The sequence below is a fragment of the Solanum dulcamara genome, chromosome 1 (genome assembly GCF_947179165.1).
Source record: "Solanum dulcamara chromosome 1, daSolDulc1.2, whole genome shotgun sequence".
Classification (NCBI taxonomy): Eukaryota; Viridiplantae; Streptophyta; class Magnoliopsida; order Solanales; family Solanaceae; genus Solanum; species Solanum dulcamara.
In genome coordinates, this window is record NC_077237.1 from 14,968,247 (window position 1) to 14,987,865 (window position 19,619).

General features: G+C 30.3%; 1 protein-coding gene across 1 annotated transcript; it reads left to right on the forward strand.

The window, feature by feature from the left end:
• The first annotated feature begins 6,229 nt into the window (after positions 1-6,229).
• LOC129902536 (ethylene-responsive transcription factor RAP2-13-like) lies at positions 6,230-8,167 on the forward strand. Its single transcript, XM_055977838.1, has one exon. It carries the CDS (start codon positions 6,721-6,723, stop codon positions 7,882-7,884), a length of 1,164 nt encoding a protein of 387 aa, XP_055833813.1. The 5' UTR covers positions 6,230-6,720; the 3' UTR covers positions 7,885-8,167.
• The last annotated feature ends 11,452 nt before the right edge of the window (positions 8,168-19,619 follow it).

Consider the following 19,619-nt stretch of genomic DNA (forward strand, 5'->3'; position numbering starts at 1 on the left):
AAAACTTTATTAAAACAAAGCATAAACATGAAAAAAAATTCAAACATTTCTTTAAAACTTTGAACAATTCAATTATTTTGAATAATAAAAAAAAGTTTTAAAAATTCAGATAATATGGAATAGAGGGAGTATTATCTAAGCTAACGTTTGACCCCAAATTTCCAAATATTCTTGGCAAGTTATTTTTAGATGAAATTTTGATAAAGTTTCACTATGTGTTTGGCCATAAATTTTCCCAAAAATATTTGAATGTTTCAAAAAATATTATTTTGTACCCGTAAGTTCTAAAAATTATTAAAAATTCTCATAAGTCTGTGTTATCATTTTATAATGAACATGTTTCATCAAAAAAAAACTTATAATATAATTGATAACAATCAACAGCAACAAAATAACAATATGGGCAAGAGTAATGCATTAATCGAATTAAATATAAATTATTATTTTTCTCAATCTTGTCACTCAAACTATTTAAACTATTTTTTTTAAAGAGGTAATAAATAAAGATGTTATTTAATGGTGTTAATTAATTGGTCATGTTAAAAACATCTTTATTTACTTAATGGAGTAAGTTAGCAGATAAATATTTGTTGTGGTGCTTTATAAAATATAAAAATTTGAAATAATTTTTAAATTTTTAATACTTTCTAAATATTAAAACTTGATCCAAATTTTAATTTTTTCTAGAACTTGTTTGTTAAATATATTTATTAAGTAATAATAAATTTTATGATTAAATACTAATTTTTTTTATTATTTTTAATATTTTTCAAAAATTATTTGGAGCTTAACGGCACCTTACACTGCCAAAGTGAACCATGGTTAAGAACCTGGACCACATTATATTATAAGGAAAGTAGAGTGATAAAACGAAATTTGCCCTTCACACAATTCTAGATGGTACCATCCAATGGGCGCCGCAATTGACGATAAATTGTCTTTCTCAGAACTTGTCTTCTCCTGCCCACATGATTATGTTCTTCACTCCACTCTCCTCATTCACTGCTTTTTTTTATATTTTATTTTAAAAAAAAAAAACTATTTACTTTCCTTCTACGCCGGTACTTTGACTTATTCCCCATCCACCACCTAACCACGCCTTTATTGCTACTCATTTTTACTTATCAAGAGTTAATTTAAAACAATTTTTAGAAATTAAATTAATTTAATATTTAAAATTTAGATATTTAAAAAATTATAAAAAAATATTATATAATGTATTTTTTCTCATATTAATATGATAAAAAACTACATCTTAAAATATTAATCAAAATTTATATATTTTGACTTTTACAAAGCAAAACACAACAAATAATAGCACAGAAAATATTTCTAATTAATCATATACTCCTTGTGTTTCATTTTATATTTGATTTATATTGAGTGACACTACTTAAGAAAATTTTTATGAAAAATTTCATTTTAATAATTAATACTCTCTCTATTCCATATTAATTAAATTTTTAGAGCTTTTTTCATTTTTCAAAATAATTGAATTATCCAAAGTTCAAAAGAAATGTTTGAAACTTCTTTTATGTTTATCCTTTTCATTAATAAAATTTTGTAATTTTCTAAGGTTAAACTACACTACTTATAAAGTTATACTCCAATAAAGGACTCCTTGTATTTATGATTTTACATTTAATTGTATTTATGAGGTTGATTAAGCAAAAGGGTAATAGAGAAAAAAATATGATTCAAATTTTATCCTTAAATATTTTTTTTAATATGTGTGCATTACTTTAGAAATTCAATTAATATAAAATAAAGAAAGTACTTGATATATCTATTTAGCGATAAGGATAATATTGAAACTAATAATAAATTTTTCTTAATTTGTTAAAATTGAAACAGGCGAGTATTCACTAATTACCTCGTGATCATGGTAATACCCACTCGTATTTATTTCTTGTCAAACGGATTTAAGATATTTGTTCTTTATTATTGCATTTGTCTCACTTACAACAAAGTTCAAGTTACGCTGATAATTTTGGATGTCTCAGGCCAATCAATGTGGGAAAATTAATTGCTCTCACCTAATGCGTGCATCAAATCAGTGCATGACATGTGACTTTGACACTAAATTAGAAATTCAAGCTCGTTCTTTTCTTACTTAACGACTTAAATTCACTATTCTTTTGCTTAGTGCCTGTTTGAATTGACTTATTTTAAGTATTTTTAAATTCAAATAGTTTATAAATATTTTGATAAATTAAAAAAATAGTTTTAAATACTTGATTTTAAGATAAAATAATGAAAATAAATCAAAAATTATGAATTAGAATTTCTAACTTATGCTTAAACCAAAAGTCAATCTAGACTATTAATCTATTTGCTACACCATAGGTAAATTTAATTGTAATTTGGATACACTTGCTCCTTTTATCCGAGGTGAATGTATATACTATGACTTGAAACTAAGGCAAGTATTTGCGAACTGTAAAATAAATATATATGTAAAAATAGTATAATTTTACTAATCCAATTTTCCAATTTTTTTTTTAAAAAATAAAGGATAAACCTGGCCTTCGAATTTAATACTAAATTTCCGTCATTATCTTTTACTATGTCTAATATTATGAGAAAGAGCTGGTTTATTTAACAATATTTCTGGGTCATTATTACCACATTTGTCATCCTTGTAACATGTCCATTTTAATGACGGAATTAGATAGGAGTCTGCATTTGGTTAGATGGGAGTTGGTATGAATTGAGAATGATTCTTTTGTTGTGTCAAGCTACAAGGGGGAGGGAATAAACGACTCTTTAGCTATTCAAGGGGTACCTTTTTGTATATTTTATTTTGTATAGTACGTAATTGATAATGTAAATATAGTAATATACTCATCTATTGACTAATAACTCATTGATTCTAGACTCAAATCTCAATGTCTAACAAGTCTTTAACATTTGGATACCTTTAGAAAAAGAGTTTATGGAATTGCTTTTTGGCCTTTCAAAATTGGTTTATGCACCTTTTACAAGGTTTTTGGCCTTAGGTGCGCCCAAGAAAAAAAACTTTTCTAACAAATACTCCTCCGTTTTAATCGGGAGAAATGATTATTTTTTTTGCCTTTTACAAACTTTTTTAAATTTTATGTTCTTTTTTGAGGAGATCTCTATTTTTACGCACAAAAAAATAATCTTTAAATATCATTTTCTTCTATTTAAGTGATAAAAGGTCAAGAGATTGTGTTTTCTCATTTTAATTTATTAAGATTTTAAGAGTCAATTTTTTAATTTTAATTATGAATTTAAATATAATTTATTTATAAATTTTTGAAATAAAATTCACATATTTGAACACTATATAAAAATAAATCATAATATTTACAATTTAAAATATTTAAAAAACATAGAAAAAAATTGTGATCGAAGAATAACTTATTTAATTCTTAAAATTTGAATGATGTCATATAAATTGGAATAAATAAAGTATTAAGGGTCGTTTGATTGTTGATTCAAGAGGAGTTATCAATTATTAATTATAATTAATACAGCTTTATACATTGTTTGGTTGCAAGAATAAGAAAAAGAGACTTATTACCATAAAATCTATTCTAGCATAAATTATATACCGTAATATTTGATTGGTTGATTTTCTTTTTCACATGCAACATAATATTTGCATAACTAATCAGAAATTTTAAATATTAATAACTATTAATAATATTTATATATATTTGTATGATTAATAGTCGCATAACTATAACCAACAAACAAACGCTACTAACTATATAGTGAAGTACTAAATATTCAAAAAACATATTCAAATATAATACTTCCTCCATCCGGAGTCTTATGTGCTGAAAAGGTGCCTCCATAATTTAAATACAGGTTCTATAAAATGGTGATTAGATTAATAATTTATTATATAGGACGAAGTGTTAATCAGTCAAGAATTCTTCACTTTCAGAATATAAAAGTTGTCGAAATGAGAATGTTTGTAGTAGATGTGTGAGCATACTAGGAGAGATAGAAATATGAATAAGGATATTAAGGAGAAAGTGGGAGTAGTTTCGACGGAAGATAAAATGAAGAAAGAGAGATTGAGATGGTTCGGATGTGTGGAGAGAAGATGCACAAATGTCCCAGTGCAGAGGTGTGAGGGATTGGTGATAGATGATTTCATGTGAGGTAGATGTAAGCGAAGAAGTATTGGGGGAGGTCATTAGACTGGACATGACGAAGTTTTAGCTTATCGAAGAAATGACATTAGATGAGAGGGTGTAGATGACATAAATTGAGATAGAAGGTTAGTAAGTGTTGGTACATTATCTTATTTTCTATTCATATTAGTAGTCTAAACATTACTCATGTAGTTTCTTGTACCTTGATTATTCTATTTTATTGTAGTTTTTATCATGTTGCGATGTGCTAGTTTAATCACTATTTGTTACTTCTTATACTTTAATTACTTTTTTTGAAACTATTTCGTTTTTTTTTTAAAAATGTTTATCACAGTCAACCCTTTCACACCACACTTTGTGGAGTACAATAAATATGTTGATGCGGTTGTTGTAATACTTACTCCATTTCAATTTATTGATATCTTTTGATTTGGTAAAAGTTTAAAAAGAATTAAAAAAATTTGTAATCTAACATAATTCTTTATTATTTGTGTAGCTAAAATTATTTTTAGTAAGATTTTATTTTCAAAATTAAATTATTTTATGATTTTTTGTTTTTGGAAGGACCAATAAATGTGCCATATAAATTACTCGCAAATGCGCTTTTTGTCCTATGTTTTCAAATTCACCTCTCCTTGTCAAAGTTGCAAACACCCTTGAAATGCGTGAGAAGTTAGCCAATGTGTCGCTGAAACGTCAGGATAAGGAAAATGCGTTTTACACTGGCAGGTGGAGGTTGGTTCGGTGCATTTACACGCGGTGACTCATTAGTGGGTGTAGCCGATAAGGTTGACTGGTTATTACCGGTCTCTTTCTACTTTTCCAAGGCCCAGTGCCAACTAGATGTGACAGGGGAATTGCTCAGTTTAATTGTATTTTTGCCGCAAAGTTACTCCACCAATCTTCATCTAATTTTATCTCAAGTAATTTTATAAAGGTCGATTTAACAACAACAAAATTTTACTCTATTTGTTGACAATAATTTAATTTTCAGTTAATGCTTTAAAAATATTCCCCCTCTTTCTCCCTCTCAAGTTCAAAGCTTAATATTCTTTTTTTTAAAAAGAGCATAAACGGCATAACAAAAATTTCATCCTTTTAACTTTTAAGTATAAAGTAGTTTTAGTAGCTAAGATTTCAATTAAAAGAAAAGTATTTCATGTATAAAAAATGTCCCTATATTGGTAAGATGTCAGTTTCTCCAATCTTTCAAATTGGGATTTTCTTCAAATTTGAAATTAAAGAGGGTAATTCGTGTGAAATGGTTTTGAAAACGCATCATTTTGAATTTTATAGTAGATTTCAAAGTTTATATTTTGTTAAAAAAAATATCATTTAAAATTTTGGAAAAAAAATAATCTATGCTCGATTTAAAGAGATTGTTCGTACAATGTAAAAAAAATTATATTAAAAAAATCATTAGATATTACAATTATTTACTAGTGATTTTTTATAATATTAACGTGTATTTAAAAGTTTGTAATTGTAAATATTTATTTATAAATATAAAACATGGAGATATCGTTTTATCAATGCGACACCTTAGAATATTTCGATTTCTTATTTATGAACTATGATTTGTTCATTTGATAAGATTGTATAAGAATGGTGAAAATTTGATAAGTCTTCACAACTTGTGAGGTTTTCATATTTATATAAAAAAAAATGCAACTTAACAAATTTAATTTATATGTCCAAACAAAACTTTAATTTCATATCATTTGATTTTATATCGCATATCCAAACGACCCTAAAAAAATTATTCTCATGCGAAAAGTAAAAATTATAATTTGAATACACAATTTAATTTGATCATAAAATATTTTTTTCAAATTTCTTACGCATAAAAAAAGCGATAAATTTTAAAAATAAATTACAAGTAATCTACAAATTTAATTCAAATTATACAACCTGAAATAGATGGAATATTTTCCCACTAGGTAGGGGATCATGGTAAAAATAGACCACGGTTAGGACGGATGAAAAATATAGATTAAAAAAACTATTTTTTAAAGAGAAAAAGGAAAAGAAAATTAATGCACATAATGGGAGAGAGAGAGAGAGAAAGAGGCACATAGCAGGTCTTTAAATTGAGAGGCAATCTTCAGTATTCCTCAGAGTGAAAAAAAAATCAGTGAGGCCACCTTAAAATATTGTGTGTGTATTTGACTTTCTTCTTTCCTTCTTCCCCCTCTCTAACATCCCGCTTCTTCAGATCCCTTTCTGTTGTCGTCTGTCTTTCAAAAAAAGATTTTCAAGTTCAAAATCCTTCACATATTTTATACAAAAATCAAGACTCCCTTTTGGGTGTTTTTGTTTTGAAAGCCAGGTGATCCAGAACAGAGATCCAGGTTCTCTTTTTTAATTGTTTTCTTTGTCCAAGCAACCAGTAGGGTCTGTTTTTGAATCCCTCAGGTTGGTTTTTGGTTCTTGATTTTAACACAAATCACTTTATAGAAAGTTTATTACCTCTTTTTTGTTGTAAAAATTTCTACCTGTTCTGTAGTTTTGACATAAGAAACAGGTGATTTAGCTTACTTTTTGTGAATTATTGGTTTTCCTTTTTTTGTGTGTGTTTTGATAATTAACCATGGCAGCAGCTATAGACATATACAGCAGCAGTAGCGGTAGCAGTAACAGCGGTTCAGTTTTATCAGATCCTTTAACAGAAGAACTTATGAAAGCACTTGAACCTTTTATGAAAGGTGTTTCATCTTCTTCTTCTTCTTCTTCTTATCCTTCTTCTCCATCTCCATCTTCTTCTTCACCTTCAACTTCATCTTCTTCTTTCTATCCTTTTGGTGAGCCCAATTTGTACACTGATTTCTGCACAATCCCATCAACGACTACCCAAATGTTTTCTCAAGGGTATTCGTGTTTTAACCATATGGGTGTAGCTGAAACAGGTTCAATTGGGCTTAACCATCTTACCCCTTCTCAGATCTTGCAAATCCAAGCTCAGATCCAATTCCAGAACCAACAGCAACAACTACTATTACAATTACAACAACAGCAACAGAGCTTAGGTTTGTTAACACCCAATTCCACATATCCTAAGAATTTGAATTCTACAAACTATCTTGGTCTGAAACCAGTTCCGATGAAGCAAACTGGTGGTGCTTCACAGAAATCCACTAAGCTTTATCGTGGAGTGAGACAACGCCATTGGGGCAAATGGGTTGCTGAAATTAGACTTCCTAAGAACAGAACCAGGCTTTGGCTAGGCACTTTTGATACAGCTGAAGAAGCTGCTTTGGCTTATGACAAAGCTGCTTATAAGCTAAGAGGAGAGTTTGCTAGACTTAATTTTCCGCATCTAAGGCATCAATTGAACAATGAATTATCCGATTTCAAGCCTTTGCATTCCTCCGTTGATGCTAAACTTCAAGCCATTTGCCAAAGCTTGGCCAATCCCAAATCAGGTGACTTGTGTTCTAAATCTAATTCCAAGCCAAGAAAGTCTAATAAAACCGCAGCAGCAGCTTTAGTGGATTCAGGTTCATCTCAAGATTGTACATCGAAGTCCGAAATCACCATAGATGATTCATTGAAAGGAGAATTCAGCTATCCAAAGAATGCTACCGTCAAGATTGAAGCCTCATCATCATCATCCCCTGCACCATCTGTGGAATCATCATCTTCGCCTGAGTCTGATATTACTTTCTTGGATTTCGCTGAGCCATCGTTCGATGAATCAGAAAACTTCTTTTTACCCAAGTACCCCTCAGTCGAGATTGATTGGGCAGCTCTTTGAAAATTTGTAGTATTTACTTTTTTTGTAATGTTGTAATCTTTAGGTTTTTATATATTATGTATGATGTCAGGTATGGCCTCCTGCAATGGTGTTTTTGACATTTGCAGAGGTCGGTCTAGTAGTTAATGGAGTCATCTAGAGAGTCATGTGAGTGTGTAATAGTAGTAGTGTCACTCCATCTTGTTCATGCTGTGGTTTTTGTATATGCATGAACCAAAAGGGAGTCTTTGTATGCGTCTTGTTGGTTTCTTAGCTTTAATATAATTATATCTAATGTTTAGTATGTTTTTGGTCTTGTGCTCTTATATGATGATCATACAATATTTCATTATTCCAAAAATTTCACCTAGCTATTCCAACAAGAATATTGTTTTACACTTGCCTTGGATACCTTGAAACTGTTGATGCACATGGAAAAGGATCAATTTTTCCTGAGAGAATTGGCCGAGAGTGAAAAGAGAACTATTCTGAGTACTGACAAATTGAGGGCGGACCCCACCACGTAATGTTTATCTCTTTTCCTCATGGGTGTACGTAGAGTGGTTGTAGTGTTAGTTAATTTGTCTGGTAAGGCCAATGAGTAACATTTAAGTTGCGTTTTTTCTTTCGTGGACCAGTTGCAAATGAAGATTAATCAACCGCCAACTTTCTGGCGTTAAATGCTATTCCATCTAGCTATCGCCAAAATCTTTCACGCCTCTTTTTTGTTGCATTCACGCGCCTCTTTTTCAGACATGTCCCAATAATTTTAACCTCCTTTTCATTATTGAAGAAATCTATACCATCTAACGATTTTAAAAATTAAATTTTTGAATTAGTAATACGAATGTAAATAATAAAGATAGGATACAAAATTTATTGTAGAATATTTTTTTGCTCAAGGAAAGAAAAATCACAATCTACGCTTCGTAGGATTTTCACCAAACTTTACTAACCTTCAAAGAGCAGTTTAGATTAACTCAATAATTAAGGAACTAACTCAAGTACCTAAGCTCTAACGATTAACTATAATCGCAACTCAAATTCTTCAAAAAGTCAAACCCACTTCTTGTTACAAGCCTCACTTTTCTACCTTAGAAAATTATAAATCAATAATATACCTAAGTAGAGTTCAAACACATGAAGTAACTTTCAAAAAGAAAACCTAACTCTAGTTCTTCTTTCTTCGATGTTTTGCTCTTGAATTGCTGCCTTGCCTTTTACTTGAAGAATTTCGATATTAGATTTGCAAAAGGCCACAGAATCTTTTGTACGCTGTCTCCTTTTATAACATTGGTTTTGAAGACCTAGTTGAGTACTACAAGGAAAGTATAACTTTTGTTTTATTGTTTTTCCTTATAGGAGTCCTATCGTTCCGTCTTTTCTTATTTCTATATTTTTGACTTGTACAAGGACTTGTCCAATTTTCTGCGACTGCCTAGTGCACCATCCAGCAAGGGAACCAGGTTCTCAGTTGTCATTATCAAAACCTTCTTGAATGGTGTCAACAATTATTTTGTCCGTCACAAAAGTTACTGTCACCTTATCTTGTATTACTTCGTTTCTAATATTATTTATTCTAGTCTGTGTACACATTTTATTTGAGCATTTTCATTTTCACTATGTTCATTTACTAAACAGATGCGTTCTTGATTGACCAATACTCTGCTGCCGTACAATTGCTAGTCTAATAATCTCTTTATAAAATTCACCTTTAAACTATGGTTACATATTCTTATCTCACTATTAATTGTGCCAAAAGATGTATGACCTTATTTAAAGATTTATCTTAATTCCATTAACTGCTTGGTGCTGGAGGTATGCGTCTGGGGTATGCTAGATTTCGTGCACGTTATTGGTCTATTATCTCAATTAAGTTTGTATATGAGTGTGAGTCTGGGACTCTAGAGTTTCTAATGTTTTATTTATTGTCATGAGTTACAGTTTATTTGCATTATTAGTGAATTTTATCGATGACAATGTTTTACCTGTGTCACTCAGGTATGAGACGTTTTATTCATGGCCATTGACTAATAAATTGTACTTAATTCACATTGCTTACCAAATGCACCGTGATTTGCTGGAGGTATTTTATAATTGGCATTTTTTCGCGCCTATTATTGTTGATAATTTAGCATTTGCACGCAAATTGAATGAATAAAGAGTTTAGCGCATTATAGAGACTTTGAAACTTTTCCTTTTGATTTTTGACAAAGGAATTTCTTTTAGTGTATGTTTTGGTTCTCTCGGTAAGTGATTCATGATTTTTTTTTCTATTGGTTTTGAATTGATATTTTTTAAATACTAAGAACCGAACCTATTCAAAACACTTGTAGTAAACTTTCTGAATAATCTAGAAACTTGCACTCAATAACATTGTTGATATTTTTTTTGTTCGGATTCTTGAAAATGTTATCGAATGAGTGTTGAATTCTTCTAAAATAGTGTATTTTTACAAAATTCTTGATTGGGCGACAACTTTTTTGAAAGTCCAAATGACATATACATTAGATAATTAATTAGTTAATTAGTGGTACAAAAGATTATCAATTAGTCTAAAAGAGATTTTTGCTCATCATGTCAACTGAGAAATATAGATTCATAAATGAGTTTAACTTTTATACATTAACCACTATAAATAATATAGATCCTTCATTATGAAAAATCAGAGTCAAATTAATTAGTTTCAACTTGCAAGTGACACATTGTTGTCGAATCCATATAGTTAAAGGCTTAAAGCTAATCTTTATCACAAGTTGTATGGTTGATGATTAATTAGTTATAAGTAGCAGTTAAGGTTGCATAAAACTATTCTTATCTGTTTAGCTCACGAAAAAGAGGTGGGAACACCAAATGTGTATTGATTGTCATAGAAAGTAAAAGTGTATTATCTCAAAGCTAATCAAAGCCAAGAGATAAGGAATTGTAGGGCCACTCTAACTTTCAACCCCACAAAATATACACTATAATTATTCTTTATCTCTACGCATGCCAAGACAAGTCTCACAATGCCAAAAACTAAGATGAAAGAAAGTGACTCTGAAAAAAGTATCTTATTCTGGACAAAAAGGATTCTCGATCTACACATATTTTTCTTTCATTTCTTTTTATTCTTTTAACTTTTTCTCTCAATATTATATAAATGACATATTAATACATAAATATATCTTTTAACTTATATTTATTCCAACACTGGATATGCACAAATATACACTTAAAACTTGTATAAAGTGAAGCAAATAAATACATACATCATATGTCACAAGACATAGTACACATAGGATACCACCTAAGACAAAAATTATCACGTAGAACACATGTTACTTATTCAATTCTATACAAATTTAAATATCTAAAATCGAAAGATATAAATATAAAATAAGATAAATTAAATGACATATTTATGTATTATGTCAATATAAATAGTGTTGTTTTCATTCCAAAAAGAAGGAACCTTGAGCCACAGAATACGGGACCAAAAAATATGTGCGAACGAATGGGTATAAAACTCTTGCATCATCTATACAGTTTATTATTCGTTAGCTATTAACAAGGGTCAAGAAACCCTGCAGCTGCAAGTTGTTCTTTAGCCTTTACAGGTTTTGATGAGGTGGCCTGCGTTTGCTTTCTATACATGGTCATAATCACTTGCACCCTCAATTTTCTTTTAAAAATTTAATTAGGTGACTTTTCTATTATAAACAAAATAATAATAATAATATAATTTTACTAAGTAATTTTGAATAATTAAGTGATCATATGAGTAATAGACACAAACATTTACCATCTATTCTACCTATTTTCAGTCTACATAGCTTTCGAAACCGCTAAATCAATAACTCATTATCAATAAACCAATCATTTTTTTTGATTTCGATTCAATGTTGAACAACCCTAATACACTCAATATTTTACTGATATTGGTGGATCCGGAAAGGACTTGCAAAATGACTAAATTGTTGTTTTAATCTTTTACATTATTATGTTATGTAATGTATTTTTCAATTTTGATGCATGTCACTCACTACTTTATTGAGTGTATTGTTATGTTATTTAAAATATTGTATTATTTATTAACAACATATTATATTTGCACTTTTTATTTTGTGATGGTTATATTATTTTATACAATTATAATTTATAATAATTACCTTATAAAAATTATAAAAATTATAAGCCAAAATTAAGATTTAAAATTAATATTATAAAGATATTACATAAAAAATAATTAGATATACTAGGGACTTTAATAAAAAAATCTAATTTATAATATGCTAAATTAAAAGTGTTGCATAATATAAATGATAATAAAATAATTAAAAATTAGAATAACCCGTTTCGATCGTTTTGGGTAAGCCAATGAAAAATAATTTTGGGCTAGAAAACTTTTGTGTAGTAACTTGGAAAATTTCAGTCTAGGCCAGTATTAGAAGATATCTGAGTGATGTAAGTTTTAGGTCAATTTGACAATTGATTGGGATTGATGTCTAAGTTTGGATTTGATTTTATGATAGTTAAGAGTTCAAGAATCGGTAGGGCCTTTTTGAAAGTGAATTCGGGTGAGTAGAACCCCCGGAATCGAATTCGGCGTGACAGGGTTATTTTAGAACGTCAAGGTTTGAGGTTGTGTTGCGAAATGGGGGGGTGGGGGAAAGAATTTCGAATTTTTGACTCCATGCAAGCTACTATGGCGGGACAGATCCCGCGATGGCGGGGGCTGCTATAGCGGGACAGTCACGAGATTAAGTTAGAAAAGTCTCAAAATTATTTTTTATTTCTACAACTTCATTCTTGGAGAGCAAAAGGCAAATTAGGGCTATTCAGTTTTCCATCGGATCTTTCATTAAAGGTAAGCTAATGGTGGGAGAAACCCTAGTTGGGTGAGATGAATATGAAATTGACCAATGGTTAGGATTTTTATATAATCTTGGGTATTTTAGGCCATTGTTCATTGATGCTTTGTATTCTTTGTTTATTATTTTAGACCAAGATCAAACCAAGACACATCAAAAAAGGAAAGATCAGGTTCTTTAGAGCATTCAGGCTTGATTCGAGTTAGGTGATGGTTGTATTTTTCCTGTTTATTTTATATGTGCCTGTTAACTACTTCATTAGTATTGCGTGCATGATATATGATTAGGAAAAAAGGGAAAACTTGAATTGAAATGATAATTGTGATCAAATTGCATGCAATGAATATTTACTTGGTTGTACAATCGTGTTGTTATTCATTGTGGTTGCGATTGTTATATGTGATTTCTTGTGTATAGGGTGCTACGTCGGCGCAATGGGATCGGTACCATGCCAGTACATTTAGAATGGGAACCTCATCGGTACCTTGACTATGAGAAAGAATACCACGTCGGTACACTAACAGTTTGTGTATGTGTTCCATGAGAGAACCAGATTGATTGTTGTATTGTGATTGATCATGTTTATTGTGTTTAATAATTTAAATGTAAGGACTGGAAGTCTGGTGTTGCTATAACTGTGTTGTAATTGTATATTATCTAAAGCTCATGGTTCAAATCACGGCTCGTAGAATGCCCTCGTGAAACTCAAAAATGATTGAACAACTTCTTCTTTCTTGCACTAACTTCCAAATCCTATTTACCTGCAAAATATCTACAAAACACATCAAATCTATTAAAAAGCGCTAAAAAACTTAAACCAATTCTAAGCTTGAAGCATCAAAAGTTCCCTAAAAACCACGACATATCAAACATAATCTTCAAAATAGATAGAAAAAATTTCATGTAAATATATTTTTCTTGGACTCTTTCTTGAAATAATGCACTTGCAATTAAATACACTTTTTGAAATACATCTTTAAAACTTGAAATATATAATTTACTCATGAAATTAATGCATATGAAATACTGCGACAAGCTTTTCAAATAACCTTGGATAAAAAAGGCCTATGTAGTAGAATAAACAACAAATTAGATCATAGAAAATAACAGGTCACATAATTATCACGTATCATCAATATATCAAGAAGATTCAACAATCTCAATAATAAATTCACATATTAATACAAAGGTGTAGACACATGCTAAGGGTCTAATTTATAACCATTTATCCATGACTTGCATGGAACCAACTTCATTCATGTATTGTACAGGTGTGGTACTTAACCCTCCGAATATATATAACCACTAGTCTAGAAGCTCACCTCAGCTTTGAGACACTCATCAATGGGAAAATTATGATTACCCTTACCCCTATCACACATTTAATTTAGTATTACCACAATTTTAAGTACAGTTGCAATACAACTAATTTAATGATTTCATCAATTGTTAACTTATGCAATCTTAAGCATCACAATCACATCATCAAATTCACACAACTATGAAAAGCAATCAACAAGCATTCAACTTAAAAGCATATATAAATTTAAGTCAAGTCTAATCTTTAATTAAATCATAACCTACTTTAATTGAAGAGAACGGATGCAAGCTAATCCGCAAGAGCCTTACCTTTTTTTTGAAGCTTCAGATCGTTCACGATCTAGAAGAAACATCAATACAATATTCAATTACATATTCTATGATTCTAGGCTATAGGGATTAAAATTCACTGATTTTACCTTGTTCATAGCCTAAACCATTAAGTTGGGGTTTATCACCCATCAAGTCACCCCAATTCTCCATAATTCAGGTTTAAGCGGGAAGAATTTCTATGCTAGGAAGTAAGATCTAACACCCTAGAATCATGTTTACATCCATTTAGAAGTACCGTCCATATGTAATTCTCTTCAATCATGAACTTAGGGCCTAAATTAAGAATTCCACCATAACCCCATTTTAATGATCACATGAATAAAATGGATTAATAGATGTTAGAAAGAAGTAATGATCTTACCTTAACGTTAAAAAAATCCATATTTAGTAGAAAATTTCCTCTCTCAAGCCTAACGACAAGATTTTGGATATTAGGGAGAAAATAAGGTCAAAATTAGGAAAGTACCTTAAGTTATTGTCAATGACTGCTATAGCGGCCACTTGACTACTACGGCGGTTCCACTATGGCGACCAACTGGTCATTATAACATTCCCTAGTCTTAGATAATGACCACTATGGTAGTCACACGTCTGCTATGGCAGTCCTGCTACATCAATGGGTGTCCCGCTATGGAAGCATGGGTAGAAACTTGGGTAGATTTTTCAAGTTCCTCTACGTACTGGACTTCTTGGCGATACAAGTATGTTCCATCATAGAAATTGCTATACCTAAAGTTCTACAAATCCATTTCTCATTCTGAAAGTCTCTATGGATCATAAGCCCCTCAACTAACATAATCTAAACTAAAAATCATTTAATACTACATCATGGTTTGAAGATGATCTCTAAACACCACAACACTAGATTTTCGTCAAAAATTAGTTTCGGTTGAAATTTTTACCAAGTCTCTTTCTAGAAAAATTTACCCAGATACTTATATACTAACAACAGCTATAACAACAGAATGGATTATTACAATTTATAAAATTTAATAACCTTATGCAATAAGGAATCGAGAACATATGATTTAGTGATCAGTGGAAGGAACTTCTCTATATCATGAAATTATTATTCAATTACAACTTTAAAAAATAAATCAAAGTAATATGGCTTTTCATTACAAAAATAGTCAACAAAGAAGTCCACGTGAATAAGGGAGATACAGCAAAGAAAAAGGCCCACATACTTTAAGTCTGGTATTTAAAGGTCCGATAAGTCCAACTCAATAAGACTTCTAGGAGACATTTGTAGACACTCTAATAAATTTTATATTATATTTTGGATTAAATTTTATATTCATGATATGTTGATCAACTTAAAATTTTGGTTAACAAAGTTCTATTTATATTTAAGTTAATATTACAGGGAAAAGACCATAGATGTCCATTGAAGCCAAAGTAATTACATGCTTCATTTACTTTACTTTCATACCGCCTAAACTATTTACCCATATGCACATTGTAGCTTTTTAGTAATAGTTTAGTGTATATGCATTGCACGTGTTAATCGCTTTAATTGATAAAAAATTACATACCAAAAGAATAAATTGTTACTTGTACATAAATTTTATCAGGCAAAATGTATAGATATATATATAATAGAGATAATTTCAAAAAAAGAGAGTTTAAACTTTGTGTGCACACATTATGGGCTTATTAATAATAAGTACACAGAATACATAATATTTATCTAATTTAATAGAGATGAACTATTAAGTCTGATGAGATATACCAAATAATGTGCAAGTCGTATAATATCTAATGTAATTTAACTATTCATATTTATTTTTTGGGCGATATCAAATAACTTCCAATCCAATTTTGGATAGCATTAAAATTCAGAACATGTTCTAACTGTAAATTCACAATAAGTTTTAACTTTAAATAAACGGTATTTTTTTTATATATACGTTAACATCTTTATGTAATTCAGATGATTATGCCAAAAATATATATATGGCTAAAACAATGACTATTTTGATAAAATAAATTCAATAACTGATAGTGAATACACGTGCAAAGTGTCTACGATGAGTCTACATATATCAGATGCTCAAACTTGTACTTTTCATAAAGATGAATATCAAATAAAAGAATAAATAAAAAAGGTGTAATTGCATGGAATTTTGTCTTGAGCTTACTTTCGAGAATAAATAACCAAGCAAAAGAATAAGGGATAATCTTAGATAACTCCCTCAAGTTTTTAGTTTGTAGCACCAATATCCCTTGTGATTTACAATATTATATTTATCTTTCTTGTTTTAATTTTTTTGTAACAAATATTTACCTATTTATCATTAATGTAAAACACAAAAACTAAATTGATTTTTCCAGACAATATGCATTTTGTACAAGAGAGAATAAAAAAATATCTCCTTCCATTAAGTTTCGTTAAAATAAACACTTGGTAATGTTGTCGAATTCGGAGGAGAATTTTACTGGTACCTGGATTTTCAAAGGAAAGACTTTTGCAGATTGATTGGATGCTTCAGAATTATGCAATTTAGTGTCATTGTTAAATGACTTTATTCATGTGTGTGCTGTTATGTGCACAATTCCGTTTCTTGATTAAGAATCTTCTTTGAGTGAGATTCTTGAGCAATATGGAATCTTGCCTGAACAAAAGGATCCTCACCTATTGTTGCTTCAACTAATTAAAACAACGTGAGCTACATCCCTGCGTAATCCAACTGATGATGATGACTTCCTGAACCCCATATGTTGAGCTCTGTTTTGTAAAGGTACTCAAATTGGATTCGTGATTAATTTCTCTACATCTATGTTTACTGGAAAAATCAACCACAATGATCCGATAAAAAATAATTAATCTTAATTATTATTATTATTTTTTCATCAATATGTCATATTACATAACTCAATTAAGGAAAAAATTAATACAAAATATTAGTTGATTTGACAGTCCTAAATTGAATAAATTGAATAAGGAAAAACATAATACACAATATTTAGTTGGTTTCAAAGTCCTAAATATTAGGGAAATAATTAAATTACTATTCTAAAATATTAAAAAAATAGTAAATGACAATTTTGTCTATTGTAAAGACTTTTAATGAAGGATAAAAAGTTCAATGGGCATATCGGTCCATCCCTGAGGCATAACATGAAGAAGTTCTCCCATATTTTCTGTACGTAAGACTCCAACCTAGTTGGATTAAAATTATTGCATATAATAGGATTACATTAAAAGTGAGGTGTATCTTGAGCGTATGAGTGAGCCACAAGTTTTCATGCCTTCACGATTCTTATCAAAGCTTAGCTCCAAGTTAATGGTGAAATTTCAACAAAGTGTTTGATCAATTTAAGAACAAAACAAAGATCTTGAGTTGATGGTTGTGAGGAATAAAATTCAAGGATTACATCATTTCACATAAGATTTTATAATGATTATAAACCCGCATAAATTATTGAAATCAAATATTATTATTTCTCACTACTTCTCTTCATTTTTTTTAGGAACGAAACTTAGTTGTTATTATCACCAAATTTGATGTTCTGTTTAATTCCTTTCTTCCTAGCATCATTTCCATATTTGAGTGTCGTCTTATGTAACAATCCATTCCGTTGTTACTTGAAAAGTGCTGAAAAAATTGAGTATTTTAAAAAATGAGATTCCTTGAAATTTTCATTGTCTGTCAAGTCAAACTTGACTGGTCAACGACTTTTGCTATAGTGAAGGGGTCTCGCTATAATAAAGACGCTCTAAACAAAAAAAATATTTTTTTCTTATCTTACTTTTGAGGATTTCATTTTATTTCGTTGGGACTCTTTATGTAATGTCCCAATTCTTGAGAAATTACTTTCCTTGTGAAATGACCATTTTGCCCCTTTTTTTTTATAGCTTTTTCATACTTTGTTTGTGTTGTGGGGATGATCGGCACGGTTTCCGATATGATCGGGTGTGATTTTAGTGATTTGAGACCTTGAGTGGAGTTTTTATTAAAATAGTTGTCTTTAGTCAATACATTGAAATCCGAGCGTCGGATGGGAATTCCATCAGTTCTATTGCGTTCAGAACGTCGAGTTTGATCTAGTTGAGTATTGAGTTAAAGCCCCGAGACCTTAGAATGTGTTTTGAGAATTTAGGCTAAAAGTTGAGTTTAATTAGGCCCAAAAGAAGTCCGGGAGACTTTTTTCATCATAACGATGATTTTTTGAAAATCCGACGATTTCATCAAGTCTGAAATGTTGATTTTAGTGAGGAAACATATCCAGCCTATTTTATCGGACCCCAAATAATTTTTGAGGGTCCAATCGGAGGCATTTTTGGATTTGGCAAATTCTGCAGATCCTGATTTCAGGTGCAGTGCATTTTCTTCATCGCGATCGTGACTTGAGGTCACGCGGTCGCGATGTGTAGGGTCATTGAGCTTCATGATCGTGATGGACGGCTCTGCGTTCGCGATGGGTTTAATGTTACAGTGTTCTTCGCGATCGCATATTGGGTGTCCACGATTGTGATGGGTAACTCTCCAGTACTTTGCGATCATAAAAGTTAGTGGCTCGCGATCGCGATGCATAAATCACACCTAAACAGTGTCTACTTTGAGAATTAATCTCATATTTCCATTCCCACCATTCTTGAATCTTTGAAGCTTATGAGAGACGATTTGGGTTGAAGAATTTTTGGAGAAAATCATTTGGGTAAGTTTATTTAACCAATCTTTATCATTTTCTATCAATTTTACCTTCCAAAATCATTTCTAAATCGAGATTTCAAATGAGTTTTGGGGAGTTTTCTTCAAAGTTTAAAATTCAATTTTCTTTGATTTCAAATCTGTTTCTCGATCAATTTTAATAGATATTTTCAACCATGAACTCCCCTTGATATGTAGAATATGTATTTCAAATAAAATTTCAGTTTTATCATTTTTGTTTCTGAGGTGATTTTTAGATGATTTTGATTCCAGTTCTAAAACCTTGCAATATGGATATCGTTGGGCTCTTTTTGATGAAATCTTTCTATTCTTGATAGTTGCCGATCGTTTTGAAGTCAGTGTTGGAGAGTATAGCCCCGGTTAGAGTGTTCGAGCAAAGTTTCGACCTTTGAGGTAAGTTTGGCTATCCTTCTTTGAGAGTGAGGTTGGATAATTAGTCATTCATATGTTATATACTTTGGGATGGGGTCGTAATGTGAATTAGGACTGTTGATTATATTATGATTCCCGTGTGGGGGCTTATTTGTGCGATTTAGCCCGTGTGGGGGGCTTTATTTACTATTCTATTTTATTT